Source organism: Struthio camelus, chromosome 15 (genome assembly GCF_040807025.1).
Source record: "Struthio camelus isolate bStrCam1 chromosome 15, bStrCam1.hap1, whole genome shotgun sequence".
In the NCBI taxonomy this organism is placed as follows: Eukaryota; Metazoa; Chordata; class Aves; order Struthioniformes; family Struthionidae; genus Struthio; species Struthio camelus.
In genome coordinates this window covers 1,967,530-1,986,636 of record NC_090956.1, presented here as the reverse complement: position 1 = coordinate 1,986,636, position 19,107 = coordinate 1,967,530, and the positions used below count along the sequence as shown (strand labels likewise).

At 45.8% G+C, this 19,107-nt stretch overlaps 2 protein-coding genes across 10 annotated transcripts in view; one reads left to right on the top strand and one right to left on the bottom strand.

Annotated features, from left to right (window-relative positions):
- TSC2 (TSC complex subunit 2) overlaps window positions 1-12,817 on the top strand; it is a 37,927-nt gene extending 25,110 nt beyond the window's left edge. For 4 of the 9 annotated variants that reach the window (XM_068908199.1, XM_068908194.1, XM_068908191.1 and 1 more), the window contains 12 exons: window positions 216-431; window positions 2,115-2,183; window positions 4,272-4,432; window positions 4,791-5,293; window positions 6,151-6,226; window positions 7,231-7,317; window positions 7,856-8,042; window positions 9,222-9,361; window positions 9,573-9,651; window positions 10,385-10,476; window positions 10,728-10,826; window positions 11,213-12,817. In XM_068908199.1, coding sequence (XP_068764300.1) covers window positions 216-431; window positions 2,115-2,183; window positions 4,272-4,432; window positions 4,791-5,293; window positions 6,151-6,226; window positions 7,231-7,317; window positions 7,856-8,042; window positions 9,222-9,361; window positions 9,573-9,651; window positions 10,385-10,476; window positions 10,728-10,826; window positions 11,213-11,380 — 1,877 coding nt within the window. In that variant the 3' untranslated portion in view covers window positions 11,381-12,817. Of the gene's footprint in view, window positions 1-215; window positions 432-2,114; window positions 2,184-4,271; window positions 4,433-4,790; window positions 5,294-6,150; window positions 6,227-7,230; window positions 7,318-7,855; window positions 8,043-9,221; window positions 9,362-9,572; window positions 9,652-9,792; window positions 9,971-10,384; window positions 10,477-10,727; window positions 10,827-11,212 lie in introns of those variants that run through there. The other 5 variants (XM_068908196.1, XM_068908193.1, XM_068908192.1 and 2 more) reach the window with 3 other exon arrangements.
- A 729-nt stretch (window positions 12,818-13,546) lies between these two features.
- The window catches only part of PKD1 (polycystin 1, transient receptor potential channel interacting), a 108,752-nt gene continuing 103,191 nt past the window's right edge, over window positions 13,547-19,107 (bottom strand). Inside the window, exon 46 of the mRNA XM_068908129.1 lies at window positions 13,547-18,734. Within this exon, the coding sequence (XP_068764230.1) occupies window positions 18,108-18,734 (627 nt within the window). The 3' untranslated portion in view covers window positions 13,547-18,107. The remainder of the gene's footprint in view (window positions 18,735-19,107) is intronic.

The window sequence follows — 19,107 nt, the reverse complement described above, 5'->3', positions numbered from 1 at the left end:
GTTTTTGCAGAGCTTGATGTGAGGTATAGAGTGCTGGGAGCTACTCACTAAAAATAGGAAATTAATCAAGCAATCTGCCAAGTGTCAGGAGAATCGAAAACTTACTCTGTTTTGATTTTACTTGCAAAACCCAAAACAATTTGTGCTTTTCATTGCAGGTTGTACACTTTCTGGAGTGGGAGTACTGAACACTCTTCCCTAATTGTCTCTACTAGGTAACACAAGCTGGCTAATGAGTCTGGAGAACCCGCTCAGTCCGTTTTCTTCAGATATCAACAACATGCCCCTGCAAGAGCTCTCCAATGCGCTCATGGCTGCAGAGCGTTTTAAGGAACACCGAGAAACGGCTCTCTATAAATCCCTCTCTGTCCCATCCTCCAGCTTGGCCACTGGGACAGCCAAACCATCGCTTCTCCAGCGTTCCAATACAGGTGAGAGATGTCTGGCCAGCAGCGTGTCCAATGTAGCTGTCACCAGTCTATTTGCAGTCTGTTGGCGTTACTGCAGGTCTTCTAGAATAGTAAAGCATGAGGAATAACGTAGTAACGAGAAGGGAAATCAACTGCTCTCCGTAGGAGAGAAGTGTTCAGTGAAAAATTCCCTTCCTCCTTGCTTCTGATGTTCCATCAGAAAAATAATCTCTTTTCCTTAAACAAAAAATAGCTTCTTTGGAGGAGTAATGTGTGTCATGCTAAACTTTCCCCAGAGGAAAATGAACAAAGCCATGGATGTTTTCCCTTTCACACTTGTTTGGGGCTGATCTGAGCTTCCCACGTGTGGATGGATCTTCCTGTGCAGCATTTCCGTTTCCGTTTATGTCTTTAACGTAGAAGCTTGTTGGCCACTGACAACGCTAGGTTCCTAGGAGAATGGCCTAATACAAACCTTACCAGTCAGGGTCGGTTAGTTGCCACTGTCTTTACAGGGTGAGATAGCAGAATGCAAGTCCTGCTTGCTGTGGATGTGTTCACCTTTAAAAGAACTATTTGGCATTCAGACTCATGCATTTGAATCACTTGAGTTGCTTTTGATGGCTTTATTTTAATAATGGCCTGGACTTGTCACTATGTTGACTCTGGTGCCTGGTGACATTAGCACTAGTTCACTTCCGCAGGAGTTGTTCATATTGGGAGGCCTAGTGTTGGCCCACAGCTGGAATTTGTAAACCTTGTACGTAATCACAGCTCAGAGCTCTAGTCATCGACATCAAAAACTGTCTGAGGCTCTTGGTATTGCTAGTGCTAGCAAAACTGACTGATGACAGCAGCAGAAAAGGCTGTTCTGTGGAGGTGACATTAATGGTGTAGGTTGTTTGGAAATCCAGTAAACACGCTTGCTTTAAACAACAGAAGCTCACTCCTGGCTAAGGCCTTTTGGGAAGGACATGGTTTTAAGGTTTCAGGATGTGTAAAACACGAAATTCAAACCAAAATTAAATGATGACTTAAAAATTCTTATTTGTGAACAATTTTATTCACTCTTAAGAGTTTCTGGTATATAGACACTAGTTGATTAGCTAAAAGAAGCACCCACTTGAATGTCACTCCTGTGGCAGTCAGTGAGAAAGTTGTTAGCCATATTCTTGTTAATGCAACTTCTTCTATAGAGTTGTTGGAACTGGCTGACAAATTAATGTTTTGAAGAAGTTTTGCTATCAAACTGTCAAATACATGTTGCTATTCCTCTTTGGAGGCTAAAACTGTGTGAATCTTTATCCGTATTTCTACTCTTCACTTTTCTGTGTGTTTAAAAATGATCTTTTGCCAGAAGTATGTAGCTCAGGAAAGGCTCAGACTGGTTTCCTGCTTGTGCTAGAATATCACTAGGGCTTCTCCCTTTTCTAGCTCTAAAACCTAAAGATGCATTTTTTTCAAGGGAGCAGTTTGAGTCTGCGTTGTTTGAATGTGTTTATGCCTCCCTATTCATGTTGAGACCCTCTACCCTGAAAGTATCCCTTTGGCATCTAGCGAGCTTATCCCAGCTTGTTCTTTCCTTTGTTTTTTTATTTTTAAATAGGTTCTTGGTTACATTTTAAACTCTGTGCTTTTTAATTTTTTTTTCATATAGTCTCTCCTTCCTTTTGATGTAGCTGCTCACTTGATTTCCCTTTGCAGTGGCCTCTTTCTCTTCCATGTACCAGTCCAGTTGTCAAGGGAAGTTGCACAGGAGCATATCCTGGGCAGGTATATTTATATATATTTAAGGAAAAAAAAAAAAAAAAGTATTGCCATAGAAGAACACCTCTGATTCATAGAAACTGTATCCCTCATACTTCATTTTCCCCTTTCATGTCTCCTGTCTGTACCCGGTCTCATTACTCTCAACAAATGGGATCTTGACTAGCATGAAGAAGTCCAAGCCAGATCCAACATTTGCAAGTGCAGACGACTTCTTAAGGCAGCTTTTGTTTTAGCTGGGGTGGATTTTGAGTAATGAGGCACAGTGTTGAATGACATATCAAAATGTCTGAGTGTCTTGATTAATTGAATTATTTATTTTCAGCTTCATTTTACAATTGGCTTTGTGTTATGCTAATTTTGAAAGCTCGCACTTCAGAGAATAACATAGAGTATGCCACAGGAAGAGCTTCCCTGAAACAAAGTCCCATGCTGCTCAGCCCACGGAAAACTGTCCGTAGAACCTGGTGCAAGAAGCCGTTTGACATTGCAGTGGGTGCTGGCTACAAGTTTTTTAAATAAAAAATAAGAAATACAATTCAGGGGCAAACCTGATAAATTGTAGCTTTTTAGAGGCTCAATAGCAGCATAAAATCTTTCTCTGCTTCATTAAAATAAGTTACGTGGAGGTCAAATTGCATACCTTATGAGCACAGCACCTGCATTGCTTTGATAATCTGCAGTGCTTTGTGATTTTAATGAGAGGGTTGAAATTTCCTTCCCCCTTCTTTCCTTCAATGGAAAGTTCTCTGTAGAACAGCAGGGTATCCTTAACTGCTGGTTCTTGTTGACGCAGGCCTATTAAAGCAACACAAAGATGCTGCAATAAAATATTTTTTCTGTACTTCTCCTCTTTGCTCATATTATTCTGTTCCCACCTACAGTGTAATTAGCGAGTGCTCACATTATTTAAAAACAAAGCAATCTTGGCAGTAGTGTAAGAGCTAGGGAAGCTTGGAAGCACTGGGTATATGCAGGTGTGTTCTGGCTTGGACAGCTAACCAGATCAGCACGTTTTTTTTAGAAGGTATGTGTGTGCAATGCTAACTCTTAATTGCTTCTTTGGAATAACTTTGGTCCTGCGAGTTGAAATCAATCCAGGAAAAGCTGCTTTAGTGATTTTTTTTTTTTTGCTGATTATTTTTATTTTGTGTGTGTGCTAATTTTTTTAATTTATTTTACTTTGGAAAACAAATCTTGGCCTTTCAGATTGGTCTTCCAGTCCCTTGTGTGCGTAACGGGAAGCCTCCTGTTCTCCAGCCTTTTCCTCAGGACAAAAAAGCAAGGCCCAGAAGAGCCTTTGGTCAGACTCATCCCTGTGGTCAGGGTTACTGCCTGGAGTAGAGACAAGGTTATATGCTGTGATAACCTCCTCCACCATAGGCAGGGCTTCCAAGGAGCTTTCTTGTCAGTGTGGTTTCATTAACCATTTGTCTGATCAGATCCACGTGCAGGTTTCCCAGTATTGTTGCAGTGCATGTATTACTCTCCCTCTCTTGTCTTTTCATGTGTCCAGGGCTGAATTATTTTACTCTTACTGAGACATACTAGGAAAACTGCCAAACTGCAAGTAAATGGCTCCTAGTAGTATTTCCTTATCTCCTTCTAGGCCGCTATAAGGCACAGGAGCATTGCATTTCAATAAAAGGAAGACTTATTCTTTTGCATACTTGCATAGAACTGATGTCTTCGTTGCCTGGAAAATAATGAACTTTTAATGCCAGTCTTTTATTTTCTTACTTCTCTGTAGTTACTGTCTGTCCTGATAACTGACTATTGATGTGCACAAGGTCCCATTTTCTTCATTCTGTCCCCTACTTGTTCATCAGTAACAATTGGAAGCAACTGCACTTATTTTGACAAAAGTAGATGCAGCCCTTTGCTATGAGGGTAAGTTGATCAGTTATTCTATACAAAAGGGAAACCAGGAACAAGTCTGACATGACATGAGGTCACAGAACTAGACCACACATCCAACATGGCCTTCCATTGAAATCCCATAGGGAAAAGGCTGGTACTTCAGAGGAAAGGATGGGGTCCCACCATTCTGTGCCTCTTTGCAGACTTGAGTTCTTCTGCGTTGTGTCTCGGTAGAATCAGCGGTAGTGCTGGAGGAAGGGAGCCCGTCCGAAATGGAGCTAAAGGAAACGGATTCCCCAGCTGAGTCTCCAGAGAGTGAAGATTTTGAGGCTGCATGCCCTGAACAAGTCCTGAACGAGGAAAGGTTTGGTAAACCCCAAGAATCTTACAGCAGGGTAAGGAGAAACAGCAGCCTGCCAATTTTGTCTTGTATTACAGCCCCATCTTCAGACACTGGAGAACAGTCGGTACTCAGCTGAGTCCCCCACCTGGTTATCCCCTTTAGGAATTCACTAATGATACTGAAATGCGCATCCATTTATGGTTGTGAGTTGGGATGGTTCATAAGGGACTGCATAGAGAGCAGCAGCAGTAAATACTTGTTTTATGCAGGGCCCTCGATGTGCGTTTCTTTGTATTTGGGACTTCTGCTCATCTTTCACTCAAAGTGTCTGAGATGTCTCAAATACTGCTGTGTCAGCTTTTATTTTGCTTATTAGGAAAACTGTTCATCTTTGTTTCTTCCCTTTTAAGTCCTCCTCAACCTCTAGCCAAGAGGAAAAATCTCTGAAATCAGAAGACCTGGTAGAGGGTGGAATTCCCATCGGGAGAGTCCTCCCTTCAGAGGATGGCCGAACACTGGAGGAGCTTTCCTTTCAGCCGTCCCAGCCGCTCAGCAAGTCGAGCTCTTCCCCCGAGTTACAGACATTGCAGGAGGTTCTCAAAGATGCAAATGGCAGAGAAGTGACAAGAAGGCTGAGCACAGAAGTGAAATCAAAATCTCAGTCTGGGAACCTGGAAGGGGAAGGGCTGGGCAGTTGGTTGGGCAAGGGGGAGGATGCCAGAGCAACTGGGTCAGGTGGGTTGGATGGCAGTGTACCTGCCACCTCACCTCGCTCCCCCACTGGGCACCGGCCCAGAGGATACACCATCTCTGACTCGGCCCCATCAAGGAGAGGCAAAAGGATTGAGAGAGATGCCTTCAAGAGCAGAACAGCAGCCTCCAATGCTGAGAAAGTACCTGGAATAAACCCAAGGTGGGTGGAGGGGCAAATCTGAAGCTAGAAGTAGTGAGCTTGTAGTTGCTGGAGCCACAACTGAATTTGCTCAAAGCAATCTGCTGGTTTTTTAAGATTTACAAAACAGTATCTGGTTAAAAAGAAAGACTAATAGCTCTTTAATTCGGGTCCTAATATAGACACATTGAACATACTACCACCAAATTAACTTTGCAGTCTTAGGAAATGAGCCTCTTAAGTAATGAAAGAAATAGGTAAATATTTTTCTAATGATTCTACTCTTTCCCAATTTGGAGTCCAAATGTACATCTGTGGCTTGAGTACAGGTCACCTAGAGTTAATTCAGCTATGAGTGAGATGAATTACTAGTCTTGCTGTCCAAGAAATACAAAGTGCAAAATACTAAGCAGAAGGAAAAATGAGTGGCTATAATAGCTGCTTTTTGAGCATTAGATGTTGGCATTGCCCAAAATTATGATATGAGACAGCTTCTTATTGATGACAGGTTAATTTTGTAAAATGCAAGTCTCTGTAAAATGATTTATCTTCTGGACTAGAAATACCCCAGATAACTGTGATGCAGGAGTGCCTTCCCACTCCTCCATCCTTTGTAGAGATTACCTTTTGGATAAGGAATTTGTGCAGCTGCTGCTGTTTGAGATAACAGCTGATTTTGACATGGGTTCATACTCAACTGTAGGTAGTCCAGGCACTTAAAGCGTCTTCGAAAGATGACTAATACTCTGCTAGGACGGTAATTTCTCCTCTTTTTCTTCTCTATATAATGTTCTTATAATAATGTAACAGGTTGGAATGGACTTTATGTTTATCGTAACAGGACTTGTCCCCCTCTCTCCCCCCCCCCCCACCTCCAGCTTTGTGTTTTTACAGTTGTACCACTCCCCATTCTTTGGAGATGAAAACAACAAGCCCCTTTTGTTGCCAAATGAGGTAGGCAAGGATATCTTAATTAATACTTCTAGTTAATTTTTGTAACATCATTGTTATTTGTCCAGCGTAAATCACAGTAATGAATGTCCAGCTCAGATGGTGCAATTTAAAGGTGATTCCTACTGACTGCTGCAGAGGTGGAATTTTCTGTACCCTAATCCTGGTAGCTCCCACTTTTTCTTTTGAATTTTCCTTGTACAGTGCTTTATCGTGCTCTGGATTTAGAGCTGAGGTGTTTTTACTTCTGGAACCAATGGAGACCAACTCCAAGGGTATAAAATAGATCTCTCAGATGTTGGGCGATTTTGCTGGGGCTGTTAAAGAATCCCAGCTGGAAGGCAGGATGGCTCACGAGGTTTGAGTTTTTGTAGGAAAACTGAGCAGTAGATGATGGTGGCAGAATGTCACTAGACAAACCTGTCAGCCATCAGTGTAATTGGGAATGGCCAGGGAGCTTTTCAAGTAGTATGAGAAATTAATGATGAACTTCCTGAAGAGTAATGCTGAGGGTGTGCTCATGGAACTGAGCACAGCAGGCCAACTGGTAAAGTCTTCCTTCACTTTTGGTTCAGGTGGCAAGGCAGCAGCGAGACTGGGTGGGATAAGATGATGCCCTATGCTGAAAGTGTTCTTCAGAGCAAGAGACGTGATAGTTTTTCATGCCTGAGCTGAAATGAAGAGATGTTTGTACTTTGTTATGGTGGATGTATCTAATCCATGCAGTTTGCCAGATTAATCTCATCTGAAGTGTAAAAGAAAAAAAGCGTGATAGTTGCCATATAGCACTGCTCTGTACCCCGAACTGATGCACGTGCGCTCTTGTAGAACAGAATAGGGCAACGTTCATCGAGAAAGACACTAGTGAAGGTCAGGAATCTTTGCTTACACTTTGTACTGTCATAGTCTGTATCTGGCATGTCACTATCCTGAGGAGGCTGTAGGGAGGGGTGAGGGTGTCTGGAGATGATTACTGTTTAAAGATATGACAAATGTTTTGATTGCAGACGTTTGAAAGATCAGTGCAGCTCCTGGATCAAATTCCTTCTTATGATACACACAAGATTGCAGTGCTCTATGTTGGAGAAGGCCAGGTGAGCTGTGTGTAAATGCATTAATTGTTTAATGGTTACATTTCAATAGAAGGCCAAGCTCCGCTACTCCAGCTGTGAGATTTGTGCTGCTTTTATAGTAGCCTTGTTTTTCCTTAGTTTCCTGCACTGAAAAGCAGTGCCTCAAGCCATAGCAGAATGCTAGAAGACTAGTCTTTGCCATCCTCATGGCTTGTGCCATGTCTGATAGTTTTGAGTACTGTCTGTGATTATCTTGGTACGTAAGAAAGGTTTCTCTTATTTTTGGGGGGCTCTTGAAAGTCTTGATGTTTTTCCATTTTTATGTGACCGGATCTGGGAACTGTGGAGCCTTATGTAAATAGTCTTCAGCTCCAACCCAGCAAGCACAGGTTCTGCACTCAGAGTAACTCTGGGACTATCTGAGTAGAAAGTGTCTTGCTGTTCTACCTGTCAGATCTGGGGCCTGCGCAAAGCCCATATTAGAAGGCAAGAACCTAGTCACTCCAGCTGATTGAGTACTCAGCTTTCATTGTGGAACTCCTATGTTTTTATTTCCTAGAGCAACAATGAAATCGCTATTCTTTCAAATGAACATGGATCCTATCGCTATACAGAGTTCCTGACTGGGTTAGGGAAGCTCATTGAACTCAAAGACTGTCAGCCTGATAAAATTTACCTTGGTGGCCTGGATGTGTGTGGGGAGGACGGACAGTTCACGTACTGTTGGCATGATGACATTATGCAAGGTAAGACGTCTCCAGAAGCTGGAAGTAGAAGAGTAGTTTCTGCTCATCTTAAGACTGACCTGTGTCCTACAAACTGTTTCCTTCCCAGGGGTATGGTAAAGATGACCTGGAGCTCTATTCTCCTATTTTTCTCTGATATCTCTGTATGTTGTGTGTTAAAACTTTGGGGAGATTCCTTCATGCCCTATTTATGGAGGGGAAAAAAAAAAAAAAAGATCGTCTGCTTGCTTATCATACAATAATTTGTACAAAGATTGATCTGGTGATACATAGAGATTTGTAGAGTAAGGTGTTCGTTCTTGAGCTGCTATGAAAGCTGTTAACTGAGGGTAGTGTTCCTGTCAAAAATTTGCTAAAAGTTTCACTTGGGAACCGTGTTGAAAGTAGGAGGGTTGTCATTATCCATGGTTGTTACTAGTTGAACTGCAGCGTTACCCAGATGCTGTAGCACTAAGCAGTGCAGATACCATCTACGGTCCAACAGGCTATCATGAACTTCTCAAAATTTTCACATAGCTCTCTGTATCCCAGTTGCTCTTGGAACTGAAACCATGCTATTTAATCTGGTTCAGTGAGCCAGCTGCAGGTTACTTACTGTAGCCCTGGTGCTCTGCAGAGCTCAGTTATAGGAATTTCTTTTTCAGATATTTAACTCATCTTCAAAGCAAAGTCTGCTTACCATGCTACTGTGGCCATGAAGAAGCACCTAGAAGCACTTCTCCTCCATTCTTCTGTTCATTTTATATAAATAGATAGACAGCTACCGTAGCTTGATTAGAACTTTTATTCCAGTATAAATCTGACACATGCTGAAAGCCAGACCCTTAATGCACTTACCTGAGCCTGGTGCTAGAGAAAGGCCATTCTGGCAGGACACAAAAACTGGCAGGTACAGAGTTTCCAAAGGGTCCCCTTTGGTTATTGTGGTCTGTGCTCCAGGTACCAAGCAGAGCAATCCAGAAGGCCCAGGACATGTTCAGCTCTCACAAATGAAGACAGACCTATCAAGAGAGCACAACTTATTTTTTGGTTATGGTGCTGGCATTACTTTGTCTTTGAGACACGGTCAGCCACGTGCTGACCACTGATGAGACAGGGGCCCTATTCTTGTCTCTACCCAGATCTACAGCAGCACTGCTTTCCCAGCCCGTCTGAAGGGTTTTTCTGTTTCTTCTTCAGCCATTTTTCACATTGCTACTTTGATGCCGACTAAGGATTTGGATAAATATCGCTGTGACAAGAAAAGGCACCTTGGGAATGATTTTGTTTCTATCATTTACAATGATTCTGGAGAAGACTTTAAACTGGGGACAATAAAGGTACAAGATTTTACTTGTGGGTGTGTTTTAAAACAGATGTTTGGCTGTTTGTAAAACTTAAAATTGTTGTTATCTTGGCACGCAGTGTTGAGATCACGATTGGAGGTTATTTACCTCAGTGGATTCACAAATGCTAGCATGTGGCGTTCACAAGGGTCATGATGGTTGCCAGTAAAATGTGGCTTGCAGTTTTTTGTTGTTTTCTCGTTAGGGTCAGTTCAACTTTGTGCACGTTATCATCACACCACTTGACTATGACTGTAACCTGGTGACGCTGCAGTGTCGGAAAGGTAGGAATCACTCCAGCATTTGTTCTCAGTCTTTCCTGTATTCGTGCAATAACTGCCTTCACTTCGGAGCGGTTTTCTATTTCAAAAGTAAAAAATTCCAGGAGAAACTCTCTGAAACCAGTTTGCTGCTCTATATTTCAGGATGTCTTATTCATCAGTCTTCCCCAAGATAGGAGGCGTCTTCCCTTTGTACCGCCCATACTACCTTCAAGCTTAAGACAAAGTGTCAGCAGAGTACAGCAGGTCCCTCCGACAATTGTTTGGAAATGCCTTTGGAGATAGGAGGTAGAGATCCTTGTGGCTAGTCAGCCTCTCTTATCCTTCCCAGCACTGCAGGACCTGATCCTTGGAAACTGGTCAAGGCTCCTTGCTAAGTTTGGCAGTGCTGTTTTGGTGATTTGCAGGGGCATTTGCCTTCCTCTTACAGCCCCCTCTTACCAAATGGGGGCTTCTGAAGGGCTCCTAGCTCCCACTTTGCTTTATGGGAAAACGTGCCCAGCAGGCTCTCCTCGAACCTTTATGATAAGCAGCCAGAATTCAAGAGCCAGTTGTATTAAGTTGCAGTGTAAGTTTTGTTACAGATGGAGCTGTAGTGCTTGACGGAAACTTAGGAAATTCTGTGCTGAAAATCCTCACGTGTATATTACTTGTACGTTTAATTACTGGCAACATTTGGCTTGTTCTTCTCTTAACTGTATTTTACAAGAGTTTCTCTTCTTTCTTTAAAATGAAGATATGGAGGGGCTCGTAGACACAAGTGTTGCTAAGATCATCTCTGATAAGAACCTGCCATTTGTAGCACGTCAGATGGCCCTGCACGCTAATGTGAGTACCCCTGAGCTCCGTGAGACCTTCTGCCTTTCAGCTGGCACCTTGATCCATCACTGTCGACCAATGAAATGAATAGAGCTGTTAGTAACCTTTGAGTCACAGTTAGCACATGAACAGTTGTAACTTAGAACTTTGTTTTGGTGACTGACAAACTGTACTGAAATGTTCCATTAATTTTATTGTCATAGTTATGCTACAGTGCCTTCTCTCTTCTTCCCCCATTCTCCTTGCCTTTCCCAAATTAGATGGCTTCCCAAGTTCATCATAGTCGATCAAACCCCACTGACACCTACCCATCCAAATGGATTGCAAGGCTACGTCATATCAAGAGGCTAAGACACCGGGTAAATAAAGCTTTCTTTTCTGCTTCCTTAATGTTTATAACTGTGCTCTACCTCACAGTCTTAATGCAACTAGGGAAAATAAAATCAGATGTCATAATTTGCTGAATAAGTCAGGGGGTGAATATGCATATTAAGTTTAGAATTCAGCTGCTGTCGGAATGACAAGTCTAGTGATGTAGATATGGACTTGCTAGCTTCCAAACAGCTTCCTTAGCCACAGGGAGGTTGGGGACCCTAATATCTGGGCACAGACTTGCACCTGCTCTGCACCGTTCTAGTGATTATAAGATAAGCTGTCCTGACGAACGTGTCCTACCCTGCCCAAACGGAGAGTGAAAAGAGTTTGGGGAGAACATTGAGCTCATCGGTTCTCATTTGACTTTTAGCTACGTGAAGAAACCCAGTACCAGACTCCTGGCCTCCCCCTGCAAATGCATCCATCTGCTCCAGCAAAGCCCCCTCCCCAAATACCTCAAGACCCTCCCGCAACCTATGAGACTGGGCAGAGGAAACGGCTGATCTCCTCAGTGGATGACTTTACAGAGTTTGTGTAAACCCCAGTGCGGTCAGTGTGTCTCTCTCATATGAGGCAGCACATGCTCTTTACCCTGCATGTTGACTCCATGCGGCCATGTGGATGTAGATGAGTAGGGTTTGGCAAACTCGGTGTGGCTGTGTTGCTTTCATGGGAACTAGTCAGTGAACTGTACCACGGTCTCGACTTGCCACTGATGTCTAATAAGGACACTATATCCCTAGCAGATGCTCCAAGAGAGGACCAACTCTGTGTTTTGTTCTTATTTGGCTTGAGCTATTTCAAGACTTCCCTCTCTGCTGGCAACTTGCTTGCGAAACCTTTCTCCAGACTCCTTTGACACCAGTGTTTGGTGGGAGCAGACAAAGATCAAGGCAGTATGGTGTTCTGCACTTCATCACAGAGTTGGAAGGGGCAGGAATTACAGGATTCTGACACCTTTGTTGGAGATTGAATACAATGGACTGAAAAATCCAGTCACTGTTTCCAAGTATCCTGAAATCTCGGTTCCTCTCCAGGCCTCAGTGCCTTTCGGCACTTGAGTCCTACCCACTCTCAGACTTATTCTGCTGCCACCTCTGGTAAGAGTTAATTTGGGCTCTAAAATGACCTGCCAAATATGTTGCTTAAATTTCTAAGACCCGCTCTCCATTTTGAGAGACTCGCAGCGAAGCCCTCCCTCATCCAGCAGAAATGTTGTTTTTTTTTTGCAAACAAAAGGAATGCAAAGCAGGGCAGTGGGTGCCAGCGAGCGGCGCGATAGGGTAGAGAGCACAGGTGTACGAATCACTTGTGATAAAGACAGTCTGACCCACTGGGGCTGACTCTGCAAGGATTTAGCTAGAGGCCAAACCTTGCTTTTAGGTTCAGCCCTAGAATTTCTGCCAGTTGCTTGGGGATAACTCTTGTCCCTCTCTGCACAGCCAGTAAATCTGCTGAGAAGTATGCTTTATCATCTTCCCTTTTTCAAAAGATTGTTGACTTGTCATGGTGGCATCATCTCTGAGGGCGTTTTTGCCTATTGCACTAATCACATAGCGAGAGCCGCTCCTCCTGGGCCCGCAGCTGTTGCAACAGGTCACAAGCGGGCCTTTTCTGTGCGAGCATGCACACATCTAATTAATAGGCTTACGTAGCCCATCTTGTGGCAAGATGGGCATCAGACACTACACTACCATACTGGGAGAAACTGTGTAAGCTGGACTATGCTGTGAGTACTTTATCTCCTGCTTTATGAATAAAAGGGAAGTGTGACTTTTGGATCATGGATAACAGCAATGCCCAGGGAATAGAGCCGAAGACAAATGCAGTCAGCACATGGAGGTGGAAAGTGGCAGGCAAGGAGAGAACAGAGATGCTACTAACTAACTGATGCAAGACTGTTTGGGAACTCTAAGCGTATGTTGTGTTTTGAGTGTTTATAAGTCATAAAGGAATAAAAAATATTTGTATGGTCGGTGAGTTCTTGCTGGCCTGGGAAAACTCAAATTGTGTCTAGTAATGTAAATTCCTCCCTTCCGCCTTTCAGTTCTCAGCGTTATATCACTCATGTGTCAATAACCATTGGCCACAACTTCAAGTGCTGGATGTGGTGGTATAAGTGGCCTGTGTTCAAGCCTTTGTAGTGGAGAGATTCCTTCACAAACAGGTGCCTCAGCATCCCTTCAGTCTGACCGTGTTCTGATTCAGCTTCTGAGAACAGCAGCCAGAGGTGTCGGAGCAGGTAACGTCTGCAGCTGAGGGCCTGCTCATCCGTGTTTGCTACCAGGGGTGAGTCAGAGCAGCTCAGTGCCCTTGGGTGTGCTGTGTGATGGCAGCCTGGTGCCAAGATTGGGCCCGGGGGGGGGGGGGAGGGTGCCCTGCCAAGTTCATGACCTACTTTGTGTTGAGCATCCTTCACTGACACGTTTATGATGTAGTTAATTGCTGCCCAGAGCTGCCCTAGTACACTGGCTGCTGTAAGGAAGCATCTTGGTACAGTGCAGGAGGACTGACTGAATCCAAATGCCAGTCACAGGCAAGGAGAATGACTGGGGTCAGGGGGAGAGACCAGGACTGCCCAGCCAGCCACGCTCGCAGACTCGCTCAGCTCAGTGCGGCCCTGTCCCGGGTGCCCAGTGGGTCACCGCCTGCCCTCCCTGCTAGAGTGAGTTTAACAAAAGCACCGGAGCCCATTCTTAGCAGTCATCTTTTATTTGACCTTGTCTTTTTTTTTTTAAGAAACATCCCCCCCTCCCCCCAACAGTTACAAAATACGATATTTTTTTACTGCAGTGAAATGCTAACCAGACAGTAACAGTTTACATATTGATCATGATCATCTGTTCTTTTAAAAACAAAAAAAAGCATTTATGTATGTAGAAGTCCCCCTCTCTCCCTTTTAAACTAGTAGAAAGGGCTTTTATTTTAAGCAGCTTGATACTGTTGCATCGTTGTGAGACTTAAGGCAATAAATAAGAAACCCTCTCTTGGTGACTACAAACACAGAAATACACATTCAGGCATACATACTGGTTAGAGCTTTAAGTCAACGTTATTGCTGTCAACAGTAAAATTCCACAACTAGTAACGCTGGCTGCAGCTAAGTGCATGTGTACGTGGTACCTTAGCTGTGCCACTGAAGGCACCCTGTGAGTGGTGCTATGGTTTTGTACAAATAAATGCTGCTATGAGAACTAAGATTACTTGAAAGCTGTGGGTGGTGCCCACCAAGCCTATGGGCCCTCGCTGAGGTGTCTGGCTTCTCAAGAAAGAACTGTGGGTTCCAGAGCTGCTCTCCATACTTCAAGTGAGGAAAAGAAGTAGGACAGTTGTCTTTTCTCTTATCCTGTTTCTGCTCCTCTTTGATTAGGAGAAGCACTTGGTAAGGCACTCGCATCAAAGCACACTCACACTTGCATGCGTGCGCACACATGCGCACACACACAGACACACACACACACAGCAAGTTCAGTAAGAAACAGTCACTTCTGGGAACACAAATCTTGATGCTTCACTTCAGGCACACCCTCGCTAACCCTGCACACTCACTGCCCCTTAGCTTATTAAAGGAAGGTCTGAGCACTGGGTTCCCTGCTCCCCACTGCATCTTGTCTCCTCTTTCTCCTTCCTGCTTAATAACAGCTTCCTCTTAAATGAACTGGGGGGGGGGGGGGGAAGGTAGCTGCTCTTTTCAAGAGACTTCTCTGCCTCAGCTAAGCTACAGGTGCTGATAAAGGTGTGTGTGTCCTGGTTTGCACTTTTGAAGATGTAGGGGGATTTGCAAAGCTTTTTTTTTTTTTTTTTTTTTTCTGTGGGCATCAATAAGCCAGAAGAACAATCAAAAACAGAGTGAGGACTGCAGCCCTGCTCCTAGCAGGACATGAAAGCTAGTGCACTCCTGCACTAACCCTCATTTTTTTTTCACTTCTGTGTTGGCCAACAACATCCATGTTGGACAATAGGAATGACTTGCTTTTGTCTGCAAAGGCAGTTGCTTTTCATACAACCGAAGTAGAACCGAGCCCCTGCAGTTTTACCTAGTTTTCCTCTGTGCTTAGCTCGCTTAGCACAGCTTTGCTTCATAATTACTTCCTCCTCAGCCCTAGGGAGCCGTAGCGTTACTGTACCACCCACAGCCCAAAGAGGGGCAGTGAGCTGAGCACCATGCTGGGCTGGTACTGACATGCACCCGGCCCCAGTAACAGAGCTGGCAATGCCACATCCCGGGCAGCCCTGCATACCTCACCGCTGCTCATTTTACTGGCTTATGTGTTTATGGAAGCAGACTGCAGGCACTTGCACCAGCACTACACCAGTCTCAAACAGATCACGGACCTCTACAGCTGAGGCTGGCTGCCATGCTGCTTAGCAGAGAAGTAGAAGGAACCAAAAAGTACAAGGCCAACAGTTTTAAATCTCTATCTTTAAAATCAGTTTTACATACCAGAAGTGTCCTTCTCCAAAGATGGAGCTGTTTGCAAAAGAGCCTGTGCACTGTACAGTAATAGTTCATCAAAGCTTACTGACACCAAAACCTGAGCCCGCACCGGGCCCTGGGCCCGACTATGAGCCACTGCTCACCCAGGCTCTGTTAGCCCTGTGTTTCTTACTGGTGCTATGTGCAACGGTCACCTACTGCTTCCTAGCTCATATCTTTGGTCTCCAACTATTGCTACTGAATCTCCAGGCACTTCTCTTTCCTTTCCTCGCCCTCCTTCCTTTTCTTTCCCCTTGGGAAAAACGTCATCGTTACAAGTACTATTTTTCTCCACTCTATGCTCTGCTTCCCTCTTTGCATCTGCTCTTTCAACAACCTTCATGGCACCCACCCTCTACCCACCTTCATTCTACAGCACACATCCTTCTGCAACCTTTTGACAGTGGCTGTCCTTTATATAAAGAGATTTTTTTTTTTCTCCCAAAAGGTAACTTATACCACTCTCTAAACCATCCCAGAGAACACCCATGCTTCCTCCTTCAGGTGCCACAACGAGGCACTAGGAGCGCACGCTGACAGCAGGGCTGTAAGGCTCCTTTAAAAGTATATACCAGCACAGCAGAAGTGCTGGGCTCTGGATGGGGAGACTAAAAAGGGGATATACACTCAGCCTTGGAAAGGTCTTTGAAAAAAGCCCTTGCTCTGGCTCCCTGGAAAGGTCCTCTCCTCCCAGGGGCCAGGCAGGCCCAGCACTTGGGACTGCTGCTCTCAAGAGCTGCAGCACGAGCAGCAAGATGCAGTCGACTATGCAGTACTGTGCCCTGCAGACCTGCTCTCCTCTTGGCCTCGGTTTCCAAGGGCTCCCTTCAACTCTGTTACATTTCCAAAGCATCAAGCAAGTTCTGGGAAAACCCCAACTAGTGCATTGTGGGACTTCCCACTGCCACGCTCCGCTCCACCTGCAGGGACTGAACCAGAGCCAGCCCGGCCTGAACCTCAGCTGGGACGCGAGCATATGCGCCGCATGCACACAGACACCTAATACTTTATATACACGGAACATTCCTAGAAAGAAGCACTTAATACATCCTTTAAATAACTCTGACAATAGTATTCTGTCTCCTATCTACATGTTTCAAACACATTACCGATGCTATGAAAATATAGCAAACATACAAAAATATATACATTTTAAAAACCCATATAAATTACTTACAATATACATAACATGAAATGGCGATGACAAAGTGAACGCAGGACCGGGGCAAGCTTTCCAGAGCTCTCAGCTGCTGAAGAGCGCTCCTGCCATTCGGCACCCTCCAGCGCTAGCCGTCCGCCCGGCCCGCGGCACTGCCTGCTTCCCAGCCCGGGGCTGCGGCGCCGCAGCTGCCCCGGGGCACTCTGAGCACAGGCCAGCTGTAGCCCAACGTCCTGCCAGGCGGCGCGGAGGGACTGCAGGGCTCTAAGGAGTGTTTGCCGCTTTCTGACCCAGACAAAAGCTTTGTTAGGTGCCCTCTCCCGCCCCTCCTTTTAAATGGTTTGTGCTTCTCTTGGTGAAGATGCCAGGAGCTGCTGGCAGGGGCTCCCTTCGTGGTGCTGCATTCACTTTATCAGCTCTTGCCCATTTCAGTTTATGATTTAAAAAAAAAAAAATACTGCTTTTGTGATATATTATCCCGTTCTTGTTAGATCGCATGTGTCATTGTTAGCTGAGGAAAGCATTGTTTAAAGTGCTGGGCAGTACATATGAACAAGTAAACCAAAAAAATACATATACTTATGTCAATACATTCCTTGGATTAGAAAAGCTAAGCAGCCAACAGCATGCTCACCCAGTGGGCCCGCCGCGTGCAGGGCGAGCGCCGGCGGGGGGGAGGGTGGGGGACCGCAGTGAAGCCAGCACATGGGCAACCCCCCCTCTCAGAAAGGGGGCCTGAAAGCATCCCCCGAGGTCTCCACACCCTTCATGTTGAACTGTTGCTAATTATCCCCTCCAAGCCTGGCTGGGTAGCAAGGCTAGCAGCTCGCTGCAGCTTGCAATGTCATTTGTTTTAAATATTGGATTTCTTTAAATACAAATAATAGTACCACTTTCTGGAGGATAAAAGCCAATACTGGAAATTAACTGATTGGGTGTAGATACCATTTATCTATATCTATATATATATATTTATGCTTAAAAAAAAAGTCGGTTAAATAACATCTTGAAATCTGTAGCTTTCCTCCACAGTGTGTCTGGTCAACAAAATCCAAGACAGTTCAAACCTTAAAGGCCGGGGCTCTCCTCTCTGCACACCCAGCTGGCCCAGCCAGCGGGGCGCGGAGGGGAGCCTTGCACCGGTTGCGCTGCGCCAGTCCCAGTAAGGCATCCTTGAGAAAGTTGCCTTACGCCATCTGTTTGCAGTTGGGGCCATTTAACAAGAGACATCTTTTTAATACTGCCTTACTGTAACAGATAATTTCTGCACGCCGCCTCTGCTGACTGTGATTCATGAGTGACCCTGGCAGCCTCCCAGCTATCCGGGAGGGGAGGCCGAGCCTTTTCCAATGAACCCTTAATTCCTGGGAACCATCAGTAAGAAAGTCAGCACAAACAACCTGTGCTGTCAGGAACACGGAGGATCGAGGCTCCGTGCAGGCCATGGTCCAGCCAAGCGGCCACACGTGCCCCGACAGGCACAGCAATCACAGCACGAGCTTTCTAACGCGGTGGCCTCCTGGGGCTCCAGCTCTGGCTCACAGGCACAGCCTGCCCTTTGCAAGCCCCTTTCAAGGCTCTCTGCCCTCCATGGGGCATTCCTCCCTGCGACGCCCAGCGCAGCTCCTGTTATTTGACAGTGGGGTGGACCCTATTCTTGGCCCGGAGAGTCCGTTTCTTTTTTACTGCAGGTGCCAGAGAGGCGTATGTTTTGTGTGGGGACAGCACAGAAGAAGCCGCACTAACGCCCCTGCTAGCTCGAATGAGCCGGCTGGGCACAGAGCCCCTGCTGCCTGGCAGGGGGGCCGGAGGGTGGGGGGACAGCAAGGAGTCCTGCAGGGGCTGCAGGTCCATGTCGGAGGTGGTCTCAGGCAAGGGTCCCTGCTCTGTGCTGCCCAGGCAGTGCCTGCTCAGGACATCCTCTGTCATCTGGGTGTACCTTTTTCTGGAACGGCGGCTCTGGGAGCCCTCCAGCTGGTGCTCGATGCGATACACGTCCTCTGTCACCTGGTTGACCCGGTCAAACTGGGCTAGCAGCATCTCAAAGAGGGAAAGGAGCCGCTGGATGTCAGCATCCACTTCCAGGCTGTCCCGGGTGCTTAGCACGAGGCTGAGCCCATCCAACTGGCTGGAGGAGGTGGAGGCCCTGGAGCTGTCGGAGGCAGCGCTGGGAGTAGGGCCCCGAAAGGACTTGGAGTCGCTGGAGTCTCGGGACGGCAGGGGCTCCATCCCTTCAAACCTCACCTTGTGGCGGAACTGGAAGAGAAGAGGGGGCAGGGAACAAGGTTATTTCTGGAGCTGGCACTAGGAGCACTCTGCTGTGGCAGGCACTGTGCACCCTGTACAAATAGCCACAGTGCCACTACTAGCCATTTCTGATGGGCCAGTCCACGGCATGGACCTGGGGATGGATCCCAAATAAGAGATGTGCAACGGTGGGACTGAGAACTGGCACCAAATGTCCCGGTAATGCCCCATCACTAACCCATCTCTTGGGCCTCGAGGAACTGCCACTGCTGCACCCCTCGCCCGTCAGAGGTGTTGGCGTTGACCCGCCTGCAAACAGCAGCGAAGAAGAGCAGCAGAAGCAAAGGAAATCCAAGGATGGTGGATACTGCTTCTCTGCAGA